This window comes from Diceros bicornis, chromosome 20 (assembly GCF_020826845.1).
Source record: "Diceros bicornis minor isolate mBicDic1 chromosome 20, mDicBic1.mat.cur, whole genome shotgun sequence".
NCBI classification, from domain to species: Eukaryota; Metazoa; Chordata; class Mammalia; order Perissodactyla; family Rhinocerotidae; genus Diceros; species Diceros bicornis.
In genome coordinates this window covers 11,224,537-11,243,890 of record NC_080759.1, presented here as the reverse complement: position 1 = coordinate 11,243,890, position 19,354 = coordinate 11,224,537, and the positions used below count along the sequence as shown (strand labels likewise).

Sequence of the window (19,354 nt, the reverse complement as noted above, 5' to 3'; positions counted from 1 at the left end):
TAAAAATTTCTTTTTAGGGGCTGACCCGGTGGCACAGTAATTAAGTTCACATGCTCTGCTTCAGCGACCCAGGGTTCATGGGTTCAGATCCCGGGCGCAGACCTATACACCACCCATCAAGCCATGCTGTGGTGGCTTCCCATATACAACATAGAGGAAGATGGGCATAGATGTTACCTCAGGGCCAATCTTCCTCACCAAAAAAAAAAAAAAAATTCTTTTTAATTTAAACTTTAATTAGATAATACACATTTGCATGTTGACTTTGGACCAACAGAAATACCTAATTTTTATTCTTTTTCTAATTCTTTGTAGAGTTGGTGGTTCCAGGATTTTATTCAGAATGACTTTAGGAAGAGAAGTGATGTCTCCTCTTCAGACAATGTCTTCCTATACTGCAACTGGCAGAAATGTTTTAAGATGGGATCTTTCACCAGAGCAAATTAAAACAAGAACTGAGGAGCTCATTGTGCAGACCAAACAAGTGTATGATGCTATTGGAATGCTGGACATTGAGGAAGTAACTTACGAGAACTGTTTGCAGGCACTGGCAGATGTGGAAGTGAAGTATATAGGTGAGCAGGATGCAAAAGCATATCAATATTTCATTTTGTGGGCATCATAAACCATTTTACGCTTTCCGTCTTGGCAATGGTTTTCCAATTTTATAGGATATTGATTTTTAAGTAATGATTTGTAGTTACTCAGATGATTAATGATTCATAATTTCTTAGAATGAAATTACCTAAGATTAAAAACGTTTATTATGTTGGAAAAGGTGCTATGGAATGTACATTCTCATCACAACTGCTTTCTCGAGAGCATTTTGATGGTATGTATCAAAACTTTTAAGAAGTTCGTACCCTAGCCTAGTAATTCTACATCTAGGCATTGAATCTAAGGAAATAATCAGATACAGGAAAAATCGTGTATAAATTTATGTATAAATAGGTAGTTTGTCATAGCAAAAGCTTGGAAACAGCCCCTAAGTGTCAACCAATAGAATGGCTGAATAAATTATAATACGTTCACCCTCTGTAACACTATGTAGCCATTAGAATCATGTTTAGGAGCAATCTTTAGTAACATAGAAAAAAAGGACAGAGAAAACCAGAAGAGAATACACAAATTTTAATAATGGCTAATATCTTGAGTGTTGAGTTTACAGTTGATTTTTAATTGACTCTTTATGCTTTTCTCTGTTTTCCATATTTCCTACATTTAAAATATATTATTTTTATAATATAAGTATTAGACCCTTTGAGTTATAAGGAATGAAGATTTACACCAGTCATCTCTAAGGGTTGGATATATTTTGTAGGATAATGATAGCTAAGCAACCTTGGCTTTATATCGAGACTTCGTAAGAATGTAGGCTGTCTGTAGACTGGATATCATAAACATTTGTACGTATGCTGGAATTTGAAAGGTTGTCCAGAATCTTACACGGCCCTAGTGACCTAGTCATCTCTTTACCCCGGCCAGCCCCTCAACATCAGGAGTTCCCTACCCTATGTCCAATCATATTGGGGACTTGGCTACTTTCTCTTACCTCTGCATTTCTGTTTCAGTTTCTGCCTCTTACTACCAACTGCTTCACTCTCATTAATTGCCACTAAATCTTGCTATGAGCCTTGAATTTAAACTCTTGAAGAAAAAAGATCTGGTTAGTTACAACTCATATGGGATGCAGCAAAAAGTGTTCCTGAGAGGGAAATTCATAGCAATACAGGCACACCTTAACAAATAAGAAAAATACCCAAATAAGCAATCTTAAACTACACCTAACAGAATTAGAAAAAGAAGAACAAACAAAGCCCAAAGTCAGCAGAAGGAGGGAAATAATAAAAATTGAGCAGAAATAAATGAAATGGAAACCAAAAAAACAGTAGAAAGGATCAATGAAACAAAAAGTTGGTTCTTTGAGAAGATAAACAAAACTGACAAACCCTTAGCCAGACTCACCAAGAAAAAAAGAGAGAAAGCTCAAATAAATAAAATTAGAAATGAAAGAGGAGAAATCACAATGGATACCACAGAAATACAAAGGATTATAAGAGAATACTGTGAAAAACTATATGCCAACAAATTGGACAATCTAGAAGAAATGGATAAATTCTTAGACTCATACAACCTCCCAAAACTGAATCAAGAAGAAATAGAGAATATGCATAGACCAATCACAAGTAAAGAGATTGAAACAGTAATCAAAAACCTCCCAAAAAATAAAAAGTCCAGGATCAGATGGCTTCTCTGGAGAATTTTACCAAAAATTCAAAGAAGATTTAATACCTATCCTTCTCAAACTATTCCAAAAAATAGAGGAAGATGGAACACTTACTAACACATTCTATGAGGGCAACATCACTCTGATATCAAAGCCAGACAAGGACAATACAAAGAAGGAAAATTACAGGGTAATATCGCTAATGAACATAGATGCAAAAATCCTCAACAAAATATTGGCAAACCAAATTCAGCAATACATTAGAAAGATCATAAACCATGATCAAGTGGGATTTATACCAGGGACACAGGGATGGTTCAACATCCGCAAATCAATTGGTGTGATACACCACATGAACAAAATGAGGAATAAAAACCATATGATCATCTCAATAGATGCAGAGAAAGCATTTGACAAGATCCAACATCCATTTGTGATAAAAACTCTCAACAAAATGGGTATAGAAGGAAAGTACCTCAACAGGATAAAGGCCATATATGACAAACCCAAAGCCAGGATCATACTCAACAGGGAAAAACTGAAAGCCATCCCTCTGAGAACAGGAAAAAGGCAAGGGTGCCCACGCTTACCACTCTTATTCAACATAGTACTGGAGATTCTGGCCAGAGCAATAAGGCAAGACAAAGGAATAAAAGGAATCCAAATAGGCAATGAGGAAGTGAAACTCTCGCCGTGATGACATGATTTTATATATAGAAAACCCTAAAGAATCCATCGTGAAACTATTGGAATTAATCAACAACTAGAGCAAAGTTGCAGGGTACGAAATCAACTTAGAAAATCAGTTGCATTTCTATAATCATGACATAACAGAGAACTCAAGAATACAATCCTGTTTACAATTGCAACAAAAAGAATAAAATATCTTCGAACAAATTTAACCAAGGAGGTGAAAGACCTATACAATGAAAACTATAAGACATTATTGAAAGAAATCGATGATGACATAAAGAAATGGAAAGATATCCCATGCACATGGATTGGAAGAATAAACATAGTTAAAATGTTCACGCTACCTAAAGCAATCTACAGATTCACTGCAATCCCAATCAGAATCCCGGTGGCATTCTTCGTGGAAATAGAACAAAGAATCCTAAAATTCATATGGGGCAACAAAAGACCCCAAATAGCTAAAGCAATCCTGAGAAAAAAGAACAAAGCTGGAGGCATCACAATCGAAATATACTACAAAGCTATAATTCAAAATGTACTACAAAGCTGTAATAATCAACACAGCACAGTAGTGGTACAAAAACAGACACACAGATCAATGGAACAGAATTGAAGTCCAGAAATAAAACCACACACCTATGGACAGCTAATCTTCGACAAAGGAGCTAAGAACATAGAACGGAGAAAGGAAAGTCTCTTCAACAAATGGTGCTGGGAAAACTGGACAGCCACATGCAAATAATGAAAGTAGACCATTATCTTTCACCGTACACAAAAATTAACTCAAAATGGATCAAAGGCTTGAAGGTAAGACCTGAAACCATAAAACTCCTAGAACAAAATATAGGCAGAACACTCTTTGACATCGGTCTTAGAGGGATCTTTTCGAATTCCTTGTCTACTTGGATAAGGGAAACCAAAAATAAACAAGTGGGACTTCATCAGACTAAAAAGCTTCTACAAGGCAAAGGAAACCAGGATCAAAATGAAAAGACAACCCACCAGCTGGGAGAAGATAGTTGCAAATCATATATCCGACAAGGGGTTAATCACCATAATATATAAAGAACTCATACAACTGAACAACAAAAAAATAACCCAATCAAAAAATAGGCAGAGGATATGAACAGACGTTTTTCCAAGGCAGATATACAGATGGCCATTAGGCATATGAAAAGATGTTCAATGTCACTAATCATCAGGGAAATGCAAATCGAGACTACACTAAGATATCACCTTACACAGTGAGAATGGCTATAATCACCAAGACAAAAAATAACAAATGTTGGAGAGGATGTGAAGAAAAGGGAACCCTCATTCACTGCTGGTGGGAATGCACACTGGTGCAGCCTCTATGGAAAACAGTATGGAGATTCCTCAAAAAATTAAAAATAGAAATATTTTATGATCCAGCTATCCTACTTCTGGGTATTTATCCAAAGAACTTGAAATCAACAATCCAAAGAGGCTTATGCACCCTATGTTCATCACAGCATTATTCACTATAGCCAAGAAGTGGAAGCAACCCAAGTGTCCATCGATAGATGATTGGATAAAGAAGATGTGGTGTATATATATACAATGGAATACTACTCAGCCATAAAAAAGACAAAATCGTCCCATTTGCAACAACATGGATGGACTTGGAGGGTATTATGTTAAGTGAAATAAGCCAGACAGAGAAAGACAAACACTGTATGACTTCACTCGTATGTGGAATATAAACTAACACGCAGACAGAACCGTTTGGTGGTTACCAGGGGAAAGGGAGTTGGGGGTGGGCTCAAGGGGTGAAGGGGAGCATTTATATGGTGACTGACAAAGAATAATGTACAACTGGAATCTCACAATGTTGTAAACTATTATGACATCAATAAAACAAAAAAAACCAAAAAGATCTGGTTAGTTAAAGTCAAAGGGATGGAGTTGGTCCCCATTTAGTAGAGCTTTCTCAGCAGGCAATTTCGTGTGCATCTCCCCCCTGCACATGGTTTCTCCTTGGTTCAGATACTCACTCATTCTTCGGTCACTTAAGGCCAAGACGGTGTGCCAGCCTGGTAACTTATGTTTAACAAATGTAAAAATCAGTGGGCAAAAAACAAATGAAAGAATTCTTTTTCATAAGAAAAAGAATTATCTTAAATTCTGTATTTTCCTCAATACTACATCTTTTAAGTATACTTTTAGTTTTGTGATATTTGTTCTTGCTACCCCATAAATTTGTCTTTTTGGATTAATCATAAAAATTTTGAGTTTAGGAATCAATTTTTAAGAACTAACTTTCTCTTATCTGTATATTTTCTCAGAGTTCATTCTGCCTCTTGCTGTAGCTGTTAAACGCCCATTTGTCTAGTGTCAGGTGCTGGGCGTCAGTGTTATTTATAGTTTGGCAGTGAGAGCATAAGTCTGGTTTCAGGTCTTGGTGGCAAAGTAAGGAAGGAAATGGTTTTCAGTTTCTTTGTTTAAGAATATATTTTCAGTTTTAGGCTCCTGCATTTTATTCTGCTCATTTAAGTTCTTGAGCAATTTTGATTCCTTCTTAATATCTTTTTGAGCTAATTTTAAAAAGTAAACAAATTGTAACTGTATAGTTAACTCTATCACTTAAACGAGTGCTGTATGTATTAAATTTTAAATCTTCTGTTCCATTTTTTCTTTAATCAAGGGACATCAAATTATATATTAAATCCTAAAAGAATAATTATCTAATTTGATTTCTTAAAACACACGTTATGAATTTATTCAGATATTTGTAGCAATTTTTTTTACAGCTTTATTTGTAACATTGTTTTAAGGGGACAGATATGAGAGAGGTAGCTTGTTTAACTGGACAATTTCTTGGTATGTAAAGGATAGTTCTACTGTTTACACATGTGTATACACAAATATCACGTGTGTAAGTTTTACTTGTTTACAATACCTTCAAAGTACTAAAGATAATAAAATAAAAATGTATTCACTGTCACAGCATAACCACAACCATCACTATAAACCATACTCATTTTTTTCTATAGTATGGATTGTTTCACTGACATCAGATTTTTGCCTAATTTAATTAAAGTCAAAATACAAATGAAAAACCCAAGAACCAACTTTAATATGTGAAAATGAGAGTGGACTACAATACCACCATCATTTAACAGGAATAGCCCCAATATTCAGCTGCTTACTGAATGAGTCCACTGAGATTGCTGGGAATCTTCTGAAATTGCATGGAGCTTCTTATGTTTCTATGAATGTTTACATTTGGAGGAGAGTCCATAACTTGGATTAGATTCTCTAAGGAGTCTGTAGTAAAGGTTAAGAACTTTTCTACTCTGAGCAAACCCCATCCCACTAAATTGGTCTGCTTGTTTCTTAAACATGCTCTGCCTCCGCCAGTCCCCATGCTGGCAACCTCTACTTCTCCAGCCCGCTACCCAGCTCTTCCCCTTACCTCGCCATCCTCTAAGGCCCAGCCTTCTCCATAAGGCATTACGTAGTGCTCCGGCCCTTGGGATTGCTGCCTTTGAGCTACTTATCCCATTCATCTAACAACAAAGCTGCTCTGTCCTGTATTGTTCGTTTTATTTTTTGTGTACTGTTCTGTACCCCCGACTCCCCAGACTGTAAAAATGCCTCAGTCTAAGAACTATATCTTTATCTTTCTACATTCTTAGTTGATAAATTACACCCTAAACATACTTTGATAAGTGCTCAGTGCACACCCTTATTGTTCCTAATAAAGCCACTGGAACAACCAAGTTCTGCATTAGATGCTGTTTCTTGAGAACCTTAGGAACTTTTACAGAAAGTATAAAATGGAAAACTTATATTGGGATAATCATTCATCTAGGTGAGAGGTATTTTTCTTAATACTGATTGGATGAGCCCTTATAGCTCTTTCCTCTGTCAACAGTGGAACGAACCATGCTGGACTTTCCCCAGCACGTCTCCTCTGACAGAGAAGTACGGGCAGCAAGCACAGAAGCGGACAAAAGACTTTCTCGTTTTGATATCGAGATGAGCATGAGAGAAGATATATTTCTGAGAATTGTTCATTTACAGGTAAATGATGTTATAAATCCCTTTAAAAGGAAAAAAATCTACAATAAAAAAGTAAAAACCTTTGACCAACAATAAAAAGTATTTGAATGTTCCTAGATTTTTTTTTCTAATTATTATAATGATGGGCATATTATAGTGTTATGTAATGTTATATTATACCACTTAGGTTTATGTTGAGTTGCTAATTACATTCGCTTAAAATTAAAGACGAAGTGTAAAAGAGTGTATGTCTATAAATCTAAGGCATTTTAACCATCATGAACTTAATGATTAAATGTAAAAACCTCTTTGAATTTTCAAAATGTTTCAAGGTTTATATTAGATCAGATCAACTAGAAGCAAATGGACTTGAGTTTGTTTATCTATAAATGTCATATGGTTTTGGCCCATCATATTGATGACATACCATTGATGCTGCATGCTTGAGTCATTTCTGTGTGTCATCCTTATAATTTTTAGGACTCATGGAAATTATGGATAATGAATGTTCTAGGTGGGTCTGCCTTGAGTGTTTTTAATCTCTTCACTGATGTTCATTTGCTTCTTGGGATTTTCATCATGTCTTTGCTCTGAATTTTTTTTTGTGTGTGTGAAGAAGATTGGCCCTGAGCTAACATCTGTTGCCAAGCTTCCTCTTTTTGCTTGAGGAAGATTGTCCCTGAGCTAACATCTGTGCTAGTCTTTCTCTGTTTTGTATGTGGGATGCCGCCACAACATGGCCTGAGGAGCGGTGTGTAGGTCTGCACCCAGGATCCGAACCTGTGAACCCCAGGCTGCAGAAGCGGGGCACATGACCCTAACCACTACACCACTGGGCTGGCCCCTGAATTTTATTTTCATGACACTCAGCAATTTATTTGGAAAACGAGTAATGTTTTACAATCACAGTCATTTTTGTTTAATTTTGCATGTTTCTTTATGCAAAATCTCAAAATTTTTGTTCCTTTTAGCAAATTATGACGAGTTAAAATAAAAAAGCAGTTTTATTTCAAATGTCTTATTTGTAACTCACTATAAAAAATGTGATCAAGATTTTATTTAGACACATAAGATATACTTGCTATCTATTCTCTCAGGCAAGCATTTTTCACCCTGTAATTTATATTCATCTGTGTGGTTCACAATTATTCATCTTTGGCACTATAAAAATAATACAAATTAAAATAACTTTATGTTTCTTCTTTATTAGTTAAATCGTTCTCTTTTCTCCTTTTGGCCCCACTTATTATTCTGTGTGATTCAAATCATGGCCCTTATTGTCTCCTATTTTTGTTTCATCCCAAAATAATCTAATTTCCTCTCTAGCTGTATATTATATAGTATTTTAGAACTTTTCCCCAGAATTTCTAATTTCCTTTGATTAATTCCGTTTTCATCCTGACTTCTGAGTTCTCATTTGGGATTTTCTAGCCTCAAAATGTATTGCAATCTTAATGTTATTAATCAATTCTAATGTTTTTGTTACTATTCCACCTTCTCTGATTCTTATGAATGTTATCAAGATATGAGATGTTTGTCACATTATATTTCTTTGTTATACTTTTAAATTTTGTGTATATCAGGGACTGATCTCACTAAATTTGGGAACAAATGGCTGCCTGTATAATAGACTAGACAGTAAGCTGGCACACTGTGGTTACCTGACAAACACCAGTGCATTCGTCAGAGTTGTTCATTTGTTTGGGCTGGTTCACTTCAGGGTTTTATTATAATAATTTACAGTAGTTTCATATTTGGTTCCATGATTTTTCCTCTTTCCAAAGAAGTAATTATTCTCATACACGGCTATTATTGTGTGAACATTTTTAGGGGCTTTTTACAATGTCTGTTAAGACTACATCAGAATAAAAAAAAATAACTATTGTGTTTATGCATTGGAGCTTTTTTGATGAATTTTGTTACCTTTGAACACCTTCCTTAACAAATAGTTATGTTTATTTAGGCAGTATTTTTAAAATATAGAACTATCAGTATCAGTTTTCTGCTAGAGTTGGACACTTTAATAAATGATAAATCTCATTCATACTTGAAGGACAAGGTTAGGTATATCTAAATATTCTGTTTATTTTTCTCTGTAACACTATATTAAAATAGGGCAACCATGTATAACCCATAGAGCCTTCATCAAGCTGAATAATAGGGTCTTAAATTTATGTGAAGTCAGTAATTTCAGGCATGCTCTACTAAAATGAGGGTGCTCTGGGCCGGCCCCGTGGCTTAGTGGTTAAGTGCGCACGCTCTGCTGCTGGCTGCCAGGGTTCGGATCCCGGGCACGCACCGACGCACCGCTTCTCCGGCCATGCTGAGGCCGCGTCCCACATACGGCAACTAGAAGGATGTGCAACTATGACGTACAACTATATACTGGGAGTTTGGGGGAAAAATAAATAAATAAAATCTTTAAAATGAGGGTGCTCTGAATAATATTGAGGCCTCAAGATACGACCAATATAGACAGTAATCAAGTATAGCATTATCTTAGTTGGATATAAAATGTTATTTTAGCTCTCATGTTATTTTTCACTTAGGATTGATGAATAGAAATGTGAAATTACTTTTCACAGTTCTTTATGCGAAATCTGTTCTTAATAAGTGTTCCAGTTATTTATTAATGTATAACATATTACTCCAAAACTTAGTGAGTGAAAACAGCAACAATCATTTTATTTTCTCTCACAGTCTTTGTGGACCAAGAATTCGGAGAGGAATCAGTTGGGTAGTTCTTGGAATCTGGCATGTGGTTTCAGGCAGTGGTGGCTGCAGCTGAAGGGTGTAGGGGTAGTCAGGCATCTCTCTCTTCGTGTCGTCTCAGGCATCTCCGCGTAGTCTCTTTATGTGGGCTCATTTGGATTTCCCCACAGCATGGCGGCATCGGGGTGGTAAGACTTCTTTCATGGAGACTGAGGGCTCCCACGCGGGTGTTCCAACAAACTACACAGAAACTGCATTGCATTTTATCACCTGTCTCAGAAGTCACGTAGTATCACTTCTGCCATACTGTATTGATTGGCTAGTCACTGCCATCTGCCTGGATTCAAGGGACACTGCATCTCAGTTTAGGGAGTATCAACTAATTTGCAGTCATGTTTCAAAACCTCCCAAATAAGTACTTTGTGGATGAAATTATAAAAGAGAATGAGACTAACCACTGTGCATTCCTACCTCCTTCCCAATGTGTGGCTAGTAACACCACTTGACATTTGTATAGCAGTTTACTTATCTAATTTAACTTTTATACCAATCTTGTGAGGTATCCCTTTTTATAAGTGGACATGTAACATATTAGATGTATCCTAATTCTACCAGAAGAAAAAAGAAAAAGAAATAAAACAAGCATTTCCTTAACACTTCATCTAAAAAATGTCCAGGTATCAAAAGCCAACAGTGATGGCCACAGGTCTTGGTGTTTCCCAGTCCTGACAAAGGTTTCTCAGTCGTTGGCTAAAAAGCCAGCAGAGATCAAAGAAAGTTTCATAGACCCTCTTTCAAGCCATATTGGTGAGAAAAATATACAGTATCTTCATGTTAAAACAATCCAGACATACAACGTTTTATTCCAGTGGCTTGCTAAGTAATAAGTACAGAAGAGAGATTCTTTAGTGAAATAAAGTCGAATTATGCAAGCTAGATTGAGAAATACAGTTATCTGTTGTAATATTGTTTATATTTTTTTCAGAGCTGTGGGCTTTGGTCTTGCCAGTTCATCTTAGCCAATTAGTGATTTAAACAGAAAAATTTCAATGTTACAGTGTAAATGAATAGGTCATAGGATTAAGTAAAGATGCTTTTAAGCATTATGTGATCTACTCTACCAGCCATGGAGGCCTAGTGCCAACTAAAATACAAGAACTAGTGCCTTAAAACCATGGCCAAAAAAAAAGAAGAAAAAAGAAAAGAAAAAGGAAAAGGAAAAACTGTGTCCAAAATTCAGCATGGTAATGGTAATTCCCTTAACCATTCCTTCTTGATTTTGAAACGTGTGAGTCTAGTCATTGGTAATAATCAATACTGAAACTTGTAACTTTGTCAGGCTTGTAAAAGCCTAGAGACCCGACATAAAGCATCAACTACCTTGCCTTAGTTTCCCCATTAGCCAGGCGCCCCTCTTTTGTGCTTCTCAAGTGCTTACCTCTCTTTTCACTCACTACATGATATTGACGTTATCTGCTAATGTATCTTTTTTTCCTTCATATCACTTAAAGCACCTTGAGGATATTCATCTGTTTCCCTAGCACATGGCATAAATAGGAGCTCAGGAAATGTATGTTGAATGGAACTAGACTAGCCCCCGTTAAAAAGTGTCTTCATGCAGTGTGGATCCCCTCCCAGTGTCCTCACTCTGCCTGTGGCTCACACCAAAACGGAGAACCGTGTGATGGTATGTCCACTTAGTCAGCACGCAGGCCTTTCTGCAGCCCTCCTGTCCAGGAGTGCAGGCAGCTGCCTAAGAATGTCCTCTGCAGGATAGTGGGAGAGAAACCTAACAGTAAATATAACTGGTTGAAAACAACTGAAAAAATGAAATGAAACTGCAAATATAACACATTTAATTAAATGTTATACCTCTATTTTAGCTTTTGCAATAGTATCTATCTTATACTCTATTGTCTTATATTTCTGTAGCATATTCAAAACTTATGGATCAGTTTTTCTAAATCATATTCAGAGGAATATACTATTTAATCTTCAGAGTTCTTTTAGCAACATTGTAATTTCTACTTTGTAGACACAGTACAGCAAACCCCACTGAAATAATTTTTTTTTTTTTTGGGAGCAAGATAAGCCCTGAGCTAACATCCATGCCAATCCTCCTTTTTGCTGAGGAAGACCAGCCCTGAGCTGACATCTATTGCCAATACTCCTCCCTTTTTTCCCTTTTCTCCCCAAACCCCCAGCAGATAGTTGTACGTCATAGTTGCACATCCTTCTAGTTGCTGTACGTGGGACGCCGCCTCAGCATGGCCGGACAAGCGTTGCATCGGTGCGTGCCTGGGATCCGAACCCAGGCCGCCAGTAGTGGAGCGCGTGCACTTAACCACTAAGCCAGGGGGCCAGCCCCTGAAATAATTTTTTTTAATTGAAGTAACATTGGTTTATAACATTATATAAATTTCAGGTGTACATGATTATATTTCAATTTCTGTGTAGACTATGTTGTGTTCACCACCTGAAGTCTAAATACCATCTGTCACCATACACATGTACCCTTTTACCCCTTTTGCCCTTCCCCTTCCCCCCTTCCCCTCTGGTAACCACCAATCTATTCTCTGTTTGTTGTTGTTGTTGTTTTATCTTCCGTATGTGAGTGAAATCATATGGTATTTGGCTTTCTCCATCTGACTTACTTCGCTTAGCACAATGCCCTCATGGTCCATCCATGTTGTCACAAATGGCAAAACTTCATCTTTTTTTATGGCTGAGTAGTAGCCCATTGTATATACATACCACATCTTCTGTATCCATTCATCTGTTGATGGGCATTTAGGTTGTTTCCAAGTCTTGGCTATTGTGAATAATGCTGCAATGAACGTAGGAGTGCATATATTTTTTTGAATTAGTGTTTTCGTGTTCTTTGGAAAAATACCTAGAAGCGGAATAGCTGGATCCTGTGGAAGTTCTATTCTTAATTTTTTCAGGACTCGCCATACTGCTTTCCGTAGTGGCTTTACCAGTTTACATTCCCACCAGCAGTGTGTGAGAGCTCCCTTTGAAATAAGTTTTTATTTACGTATTTCATAAACTGAAAATGTGAAGGTGTTGTGAAGAAAAGGACAAAGTCATGGGACAAAAGGTGGAGATGATTTGAGAGAAATTAAAAATTTTTGAAGAATAGATCATGAATTAAGGATGGTAATGTAGTAGTATGGCATATTGGGGAAAATACTAAACTAAGAATTTGAAGAATTTATTTCTATCCCCATTTTTATGACTAAATAGCTGTGTGTAATCTTGGGAAGATCATTTAACTTATCTGTAAAATGAGTATACAAGCATACACATAAGAACATGTGTGGGGGGCCGGTCTGGTGGCGTAGTGGTTAAGCTCTCATGCTCTGCTTCGGCAGCCTGGGGTTCAGGGGTTCGGATCCCAGGTGCAGACCTACACACCACTCATCAAACACATGGTGTGGCGGCATCCCGCATGCAAAGTAGAGGAAGATGAGCACAGATGTTGGTTCGGGGACAATCTTCCTCAAGCAAAAAGAGGAAGATTGGCAACAGATGTTAGCTCAGGGCCAATCCTTCTCACTAAATAAATAAACAAATAAATAAATAATTAAATAAAAAAAGAAATGCTAAAAAAAAAAAAGAATGTGTGTGTTCACACTTTATATAAATGCTTTTTTTTACAGAAGGAAGTTAGGGGCAAACTAACTCTTGTCACCACAGAGATGAAAATAAGAGCCCCTGCTGTCAGATTATATAAATTGGAAAATTATTTCAGAGAACTTTAGCCCCACTCCCACCCCGCTGCACTGCCCCACCCCCGAAGAGGAGAAATTTCACCCAAAGAGACCTGAGACCTGGTTCAGATTCAAGGGGATTCAATTCTTGTTCAGGAAGGAAGGTGCAACTACAGCAGAGCAGTCTACAAGTGTTTGCTGATTCTCTCTCAGAAAATCCTTGGGCAGTGACTCTGACCTTGCCTGGAGACTGTGAGGGAGAATATTATTATGATCAGCTCTGGGATAGGAATGTGCTTTAGAAGCACATTTTAGAAGTGCCTTACTCCTACCAGAGACCTCCAGAGATTTCCCAAGACCTCAGAGTCTGACTAGCAAAGGGTGTCTGGTTATAATTGAGTCATATTTTTGTTAAGTGTCATTTTTGTGGAAAGTCAAATATTTCGGTACGGATAATTAGTCATATTTTAATTAGACCTAATTCAGGGCTGATTTTTCTCAGAACATCCTGCTACCTGTTTACACTTGTATTACCTATTTGGGGAGCAAGTAGTTTTACCTAACCTAGACCACGAGTTTTGAGTTTACTGTGCTGGGGATACTTCCAGACTTTATGAAGTAGCAGCCCTGCTCCTCCCAGACATGACAAGTCCAGGCCCACCTAATGTGAGAGCCCATCCTGCTCAAGCATGATGTAGAGTAAGAGTTCTGCTCACCTCAGCTGGGGAGACTTGTGATGAAGTCTGTCCTAAGCTCAAGGCCAACTGTGACCGGGTGAACCCCAGGGACCCAGGTACCCACACTGCTGTGCAGCTTTGTGCCTGGCTTCTGCCATGGTTCTCTGCCCTGCTGGGAAGGCCCTCTGCTCTGAATCTCACCCTGCGTGCTTGGATCTTTCACAACTTATCCAGCTCTTGCCAGGCCTTTCTCACCAGGGATTTTTTTCCTCTCCCCCTGCTACACATAGCTACTGCCTAGATTCTCCCCAGCCTTACAACTTCCAGTATTGTACTGTCTAGAGACTCCTGTTGCCATGCCCCACACCTCAGGACAGACTTCCTGGCACTGTTAAAGCCAGCCTTGATCAACCAAGGTTAATCACATCTGCATGAACGCTGTGGTTTGAACTGCTGGCCATCTCTGAGGGAACCAGCCCAGAGCCCAGTTATCTCCCTGCCCATTCTGGGTTTCTTCCCACTGCAGGCACCTGCTGCTGGGATCCCAGTGTCTGCCAGTACCAGCTAGGGAGGGCTCCAACTCCGGTCATGCCAGCAGACTCAGAAATTCTCTGCGGACATAAAGGAGGTTATTGTGGAAAAAGGAGTCTAACTGTTCTTTGCCTCCACTGAGAATAAACTCAGAGGAAATAAACTCATTACTGTGGGTAATGTATGCACAACAAGTGCTTTAGTATGACAACATAAAATTTTTTATTGGTAGGCAAAGTGAGATACAGATTGTTGTATTAAGTAGTACCCTCAGTTAAAATACAACTCTATTTACCTGCCATAACAAAATGTAAAGAATTACAGAATTATGGCAGCAAAAACCTGCACCAACAATCTAAAATTCAGGATCTAAAGCTAAACACAGTTCTTCTCAAGATCTAATTAGTTGGGAAAATATAAAGGTCACAGGGATGGACAACCCAGGTCTTTCATGGAGAGATAGTGCAACCAATGGTGGGCCTCTAAGGCTCTAGAAACAGAAGTCCCTCTCTGGCTCTCAGCCAGACTGAATCCGTTATGCCTGTTGAGTCTGTCTGGAGTCCTTTTCCTCCCAGGGACCACAAACTGACCAGCCATCCAGATGTGCCATGTATATTCTGCCACCGGTTTTGAAGAAACATCTGGTGTTTTTATTACCTTGCTATGGCCAAGGGAATTTTCCGTTCTCCTCCAGGGCCCTCCGTTCTTTTGAGGAGTGTTGCTCGTGCTGCTGCCTGCGGGTTCAAGTCTACTATTCAGCTTTCCTCCTCTTCATGCAGTGCTGACTCATTGTCCCCAGATACTTGTTCATATGCTGTAGTTCCTTGATCTCTCTTGCCAAATGACAGTAGGGCATTTCTGAAGTGTTAGAAGCCTTTTGCTGGGGTTTTATCCAGCTGTCCTTGTTTGGTATGTTGGCAAAAGAATCCTACTCTCCATTTGTGTAGACTTTGCCCATTATTTCTATTCCTGCCTCTCAAGTGGAACCAGGTTAGCAAATGATAGAAAATTAAATCCAGATGATTTGTGATAAGGAATATGTTTTGTGAAAAAGACCACTCGGTCATAGAGAATGCTCAGAATAAGATTATGCAAATGTTTCTATTATCACACTTTCAAGTGGTACAGGCACTCTTGATTCTGATGCAAGGCAAAGCAATTCTGGTTAGCCTTTTATTTATTTAATTTTTCTGTTTTAAATGAGCAGAAGCTCACTAAAGCATAAAAGAAATTAGGTCTTCAAAAGAGCCTGCCTCATAATCACCTATGTGCTTCATAGCCCAAAAGAGATGATGAATAAATTTGCTTTGGCCTCACAGTTTATAATTTACCCATGCACTATTGTAACAGAAATAGTTGTCACACTCTTTAATTTCAGAAAACCTGTGATCTGGGGAAGATAAAACCTGAAGCCAGACGATACTTGGAAAAGTCAGTTAAAATGGGGAAAAGGAATGGGCTCCATCTTCCAGAACAAGTACAAAATGTGAGTTTATGTTTCCTTTTCTTATTGGAAAAAAAAAGAATAAATACAACAAAAAACAGGAAATAGGGAAACACATGTTTGTAACATGGGATATAGTGCATAACACAAATCTATTTACAGTGTATTTGGTCGTCAATGGTTTTAAATTCTACAACTCCTGCTAACCTCCTGGTGACTGGCAACAACTGATAACTTAGTTGTTCTTTAATCCTGTCCAAATTTTCTTGGTTTCATGTGTGCTGGGGTTATTTTCCTTACTCTGTTTTACATTGTCTAATAGCTAGTTCCAGGTCTTAATAGATGATTTGTATTCTCGCTCCATTGATCGTACAGAGACAGGACACTGGTCATAAAATTCTTACAATAGAGAGCTTTAAAACTAGCACTCTGGAATGGAACACCCTATGATTAATAAATGCCCCTTAAAGACAGAGAGATTAGCTGCTGAAAAGTGCTTCTCAAACATTTTCTTTTGTCTAATGTTAGTTAAATCCTCCAGTTTCAGAAGTAAACTTGGCTATAGAATTAACTCATTCTTCTTGGACACGAAATATAACCCATGATTTATTTCCAGGTCATAATTCCAGCCAGTAGAACTGGAAACAAGTTTGAAAGACAGCCAAACCAAGTGTTGTCAGCCTGGTGGCTATACCTGAAGGCACCACTGAGATATGGGCAACTTTCTCTCACCTAAATGCCTTTGGAACAGCTTGTATCCCCTTCATCCTAGTTACAGCAGAAATGTGACTGATCTCACTTACCTGACCCTTTGCCTTCCTGGTCAATCATCAGTTCTGTTTGGGGCATGAACACTGTATTAGTTGAAATGTGTTTGGTTGCAGCTAACAAAACCCTGTTGATACGGTTTAAACAATAGAAGAGATTTATTTGCTTGCATAACTGGAAGGTCCAGAGATAGTTGGGGTTCACAGGTTAGTTTGATCCAGATGCTCAGTGGTGTCATTGGCTGCCTGATCTATTTCTCTACTATGTCTTCTTCAGTGTTAGTGTTATTGGAAGGTTGGCTTCCTTTTATTACTAAAATGGCTGGAAGTCTAAAAACCCCACCATCCAGAAGGACACAGAGAAGCCCCCATCAAACCTCCCCTCATGTCTTAATGGCCCAGATTGGATCATATGCCTAATCCTGAATCTCCCTTTAGTCAGGAGAATGGCAGGCCTGGGTTACCTGAACCAGTCACTACTGCAGTGAGAATGGGATTACCTAACTGGTGTAGAGTCACACCCCTGGAACTTCAGATAGGATCAGGTCCCACCCAAGCTACATAGCTTCTGTAGAGTCAGGGAGAGTTGGAAGGAAGCTTGTAGAGACAACCAGAGTGTCTAAAAATGACACTGCACAGTCTGTGTTAAGTCGGCAGTCTCAGATTCAGTGTGCATCAGAATTACCTGGAGGGATGGTTAAAGCTCTGGTTACAGGGCCCCACCTCTGAGAATTTGTGTTTCAGTAGGTTTGGTGTGGGTCTCAAGAATTTGCATTTCTAACAAATTCCCAGGTGATATTGATGCTTCTGTCAGGGCTACAAGTTTGAGAACCAGTGTGGTTTATGTAAATTTCATTATCTAACCTTTTTAGAAGAGTGGAACAGGTTAATAAAGCTATTGCGTGTTTTTTCTTGTGGTTTCCTTCTTATTGCTTCCTTTGGTTTCCTACCTAATGCTTTTTATACAAATGTTAGGGCCCATAAATCACCTTAGTTTGCAAAAGCTCTATAAAACTAAGACATAACCTTTTTTCGAAAGCAACCATAGATTAATTACTCACTTCTTATCTCTTAGTTTACTTCAGCATTGAATACTGATTTACTAAATTAAAATTTTGAATTGGAAAAGATGAGAAACATGCTAATTATTAACCAACTACTAGATTCATTTGTTCATTCAGCGGCTATTTATAGTGTGTATACTATGTGCCAGACTCTGCTTTGGCTACGCCTCCCAAATTTAGTTCTTACAAGTTTACAACTAATTTCTAGCACATCACCAGCATTGTCTTTTTGTATGTGTTACATGCAGATACTCATGGACACAACATAGAAGACTGCAAAAAACTATTTTGTCAAGCACATCTCTAAGAAAATACTTCCTGAGGGTTGGGTACAGAAGCCAATCTTCATATAAAAGTGAAACTTACTTGACAGATAGTGATAAAAATGAAAGTTTCATTTTATTGTTAATATCCTGTATTTATATCTTCATTTCAGGAAATTAAAGCAATGAAGAAAAGAATGAGTGAGCTATGTATTGACTTTAACAAAAACCTCAATGAGGATGATACCTTCCTTGTATTTTCCAAGGCTGAACTTGGTAAAATTTTGTTATTTTTCTAAATTAAATCATATAATTTAAGCAAATAATGTCACCTCACGGTTTGCCAAATCAAAGTTAAAAGAATTCTTTAAGAAATGATTCAGTACCTTCTACAGACCCCACCACCCCTTCTACAGAAAAGAGAGCCTAACCACGCCTGGGTTTTAGGCTAATAAGAGTGTATACTATTTCTAGAGACAGTCCAGAGGACATTTCATAATCCTTCTTGGTAACTTATACTAGTATTTAACAGCCTGCAGTACCTTGACATTTTTTTTTTTGTCTCACAAGGTCCCCTACATTATAACTTGAACTTGTCTCCTGTTATTCTGTTCTGAATCTTTTTTGGCTTAATTCTGCCTGTTCTCCATCAAAACACCATCTGCACAAGTGCACCGGAGCCTATTCATATTTGAATTACCATCTCCTAAGCCACCTGTCCTCTAACCACCACCCCCCTTCCAGTAACATCAAAACGATATTATAAGGATTGTCATGATTTTACTTGAATTTCACTTCCTCCACAAAATTCCTAGAGCTTCTTAAAGGCACCATGCCCATCCAAATAAACCAACGAGTGGAAAACTTGATGTCTGAGAACACGATTTTTTGCAGGTGCTCTTCCCGATGATTTCATTGACAGCTTAGAAAAGACAAGTGATGACAAGTATAAAATTACCTTAAAATATCCACACTACTTTCCTGTCATGAAGAAATGTTGTATCCCTGAAACCAGAAGGAAGATGGAAATGGCTTTTAATACAAGGTGCAAAGAGGTACTATAAATGTTTGTCTTTCTTTTGTTTTTATGGAAGATTTTAAGAAAAGGGTTTGCTTTGTTTACCAATGTTGAAGTCAGCTCAGAGATCAATATTCCTGTTTGTGTGAGTATTCTCATTCCTTGGACCTACAGGACTTTTAGCTTTTTCCTTGCTCATTGGCAACCTGCTTGGTATGG

At 37.9% G+C, this 19,354-nt stretch overlaps 1 protein-coding gene across 3 annotated transcripts in view; it reads left to right on the top strand.

Annotated features, from left to right (window-relative positions):
• Positions 1-19,354, top strand: part of NLN (neurolysin) — a 93,301-nt gene that overhangs the window by 29,546 nt on the left and 44,401 nt on the right. For all 3 annotated transcript variants that reach the window (XM_058563961.1, XM_058563963.1, XM_058563962.1), the window contains 5 exons: positions 316-575; positions 6,819-6,967; positions 15,958-16,065; positions 18,291-18,393; positions 19,012-19,172. In XM_058563961.1, the coding sequence (XP_058419944.1) occupies positions 316-575; positions 6,819-6,967; positions 15,958-16,065; positions 18,291-18,393; positions 19,012-19,172 (781 nt within the window). The remainder of the gene's footprint in view (positions 1-315; positions 576-6,818; positions 6,968-15,957; positions 16,066-18,290; positions 18,394-19,011; positions 19,173-19,354) is intronic.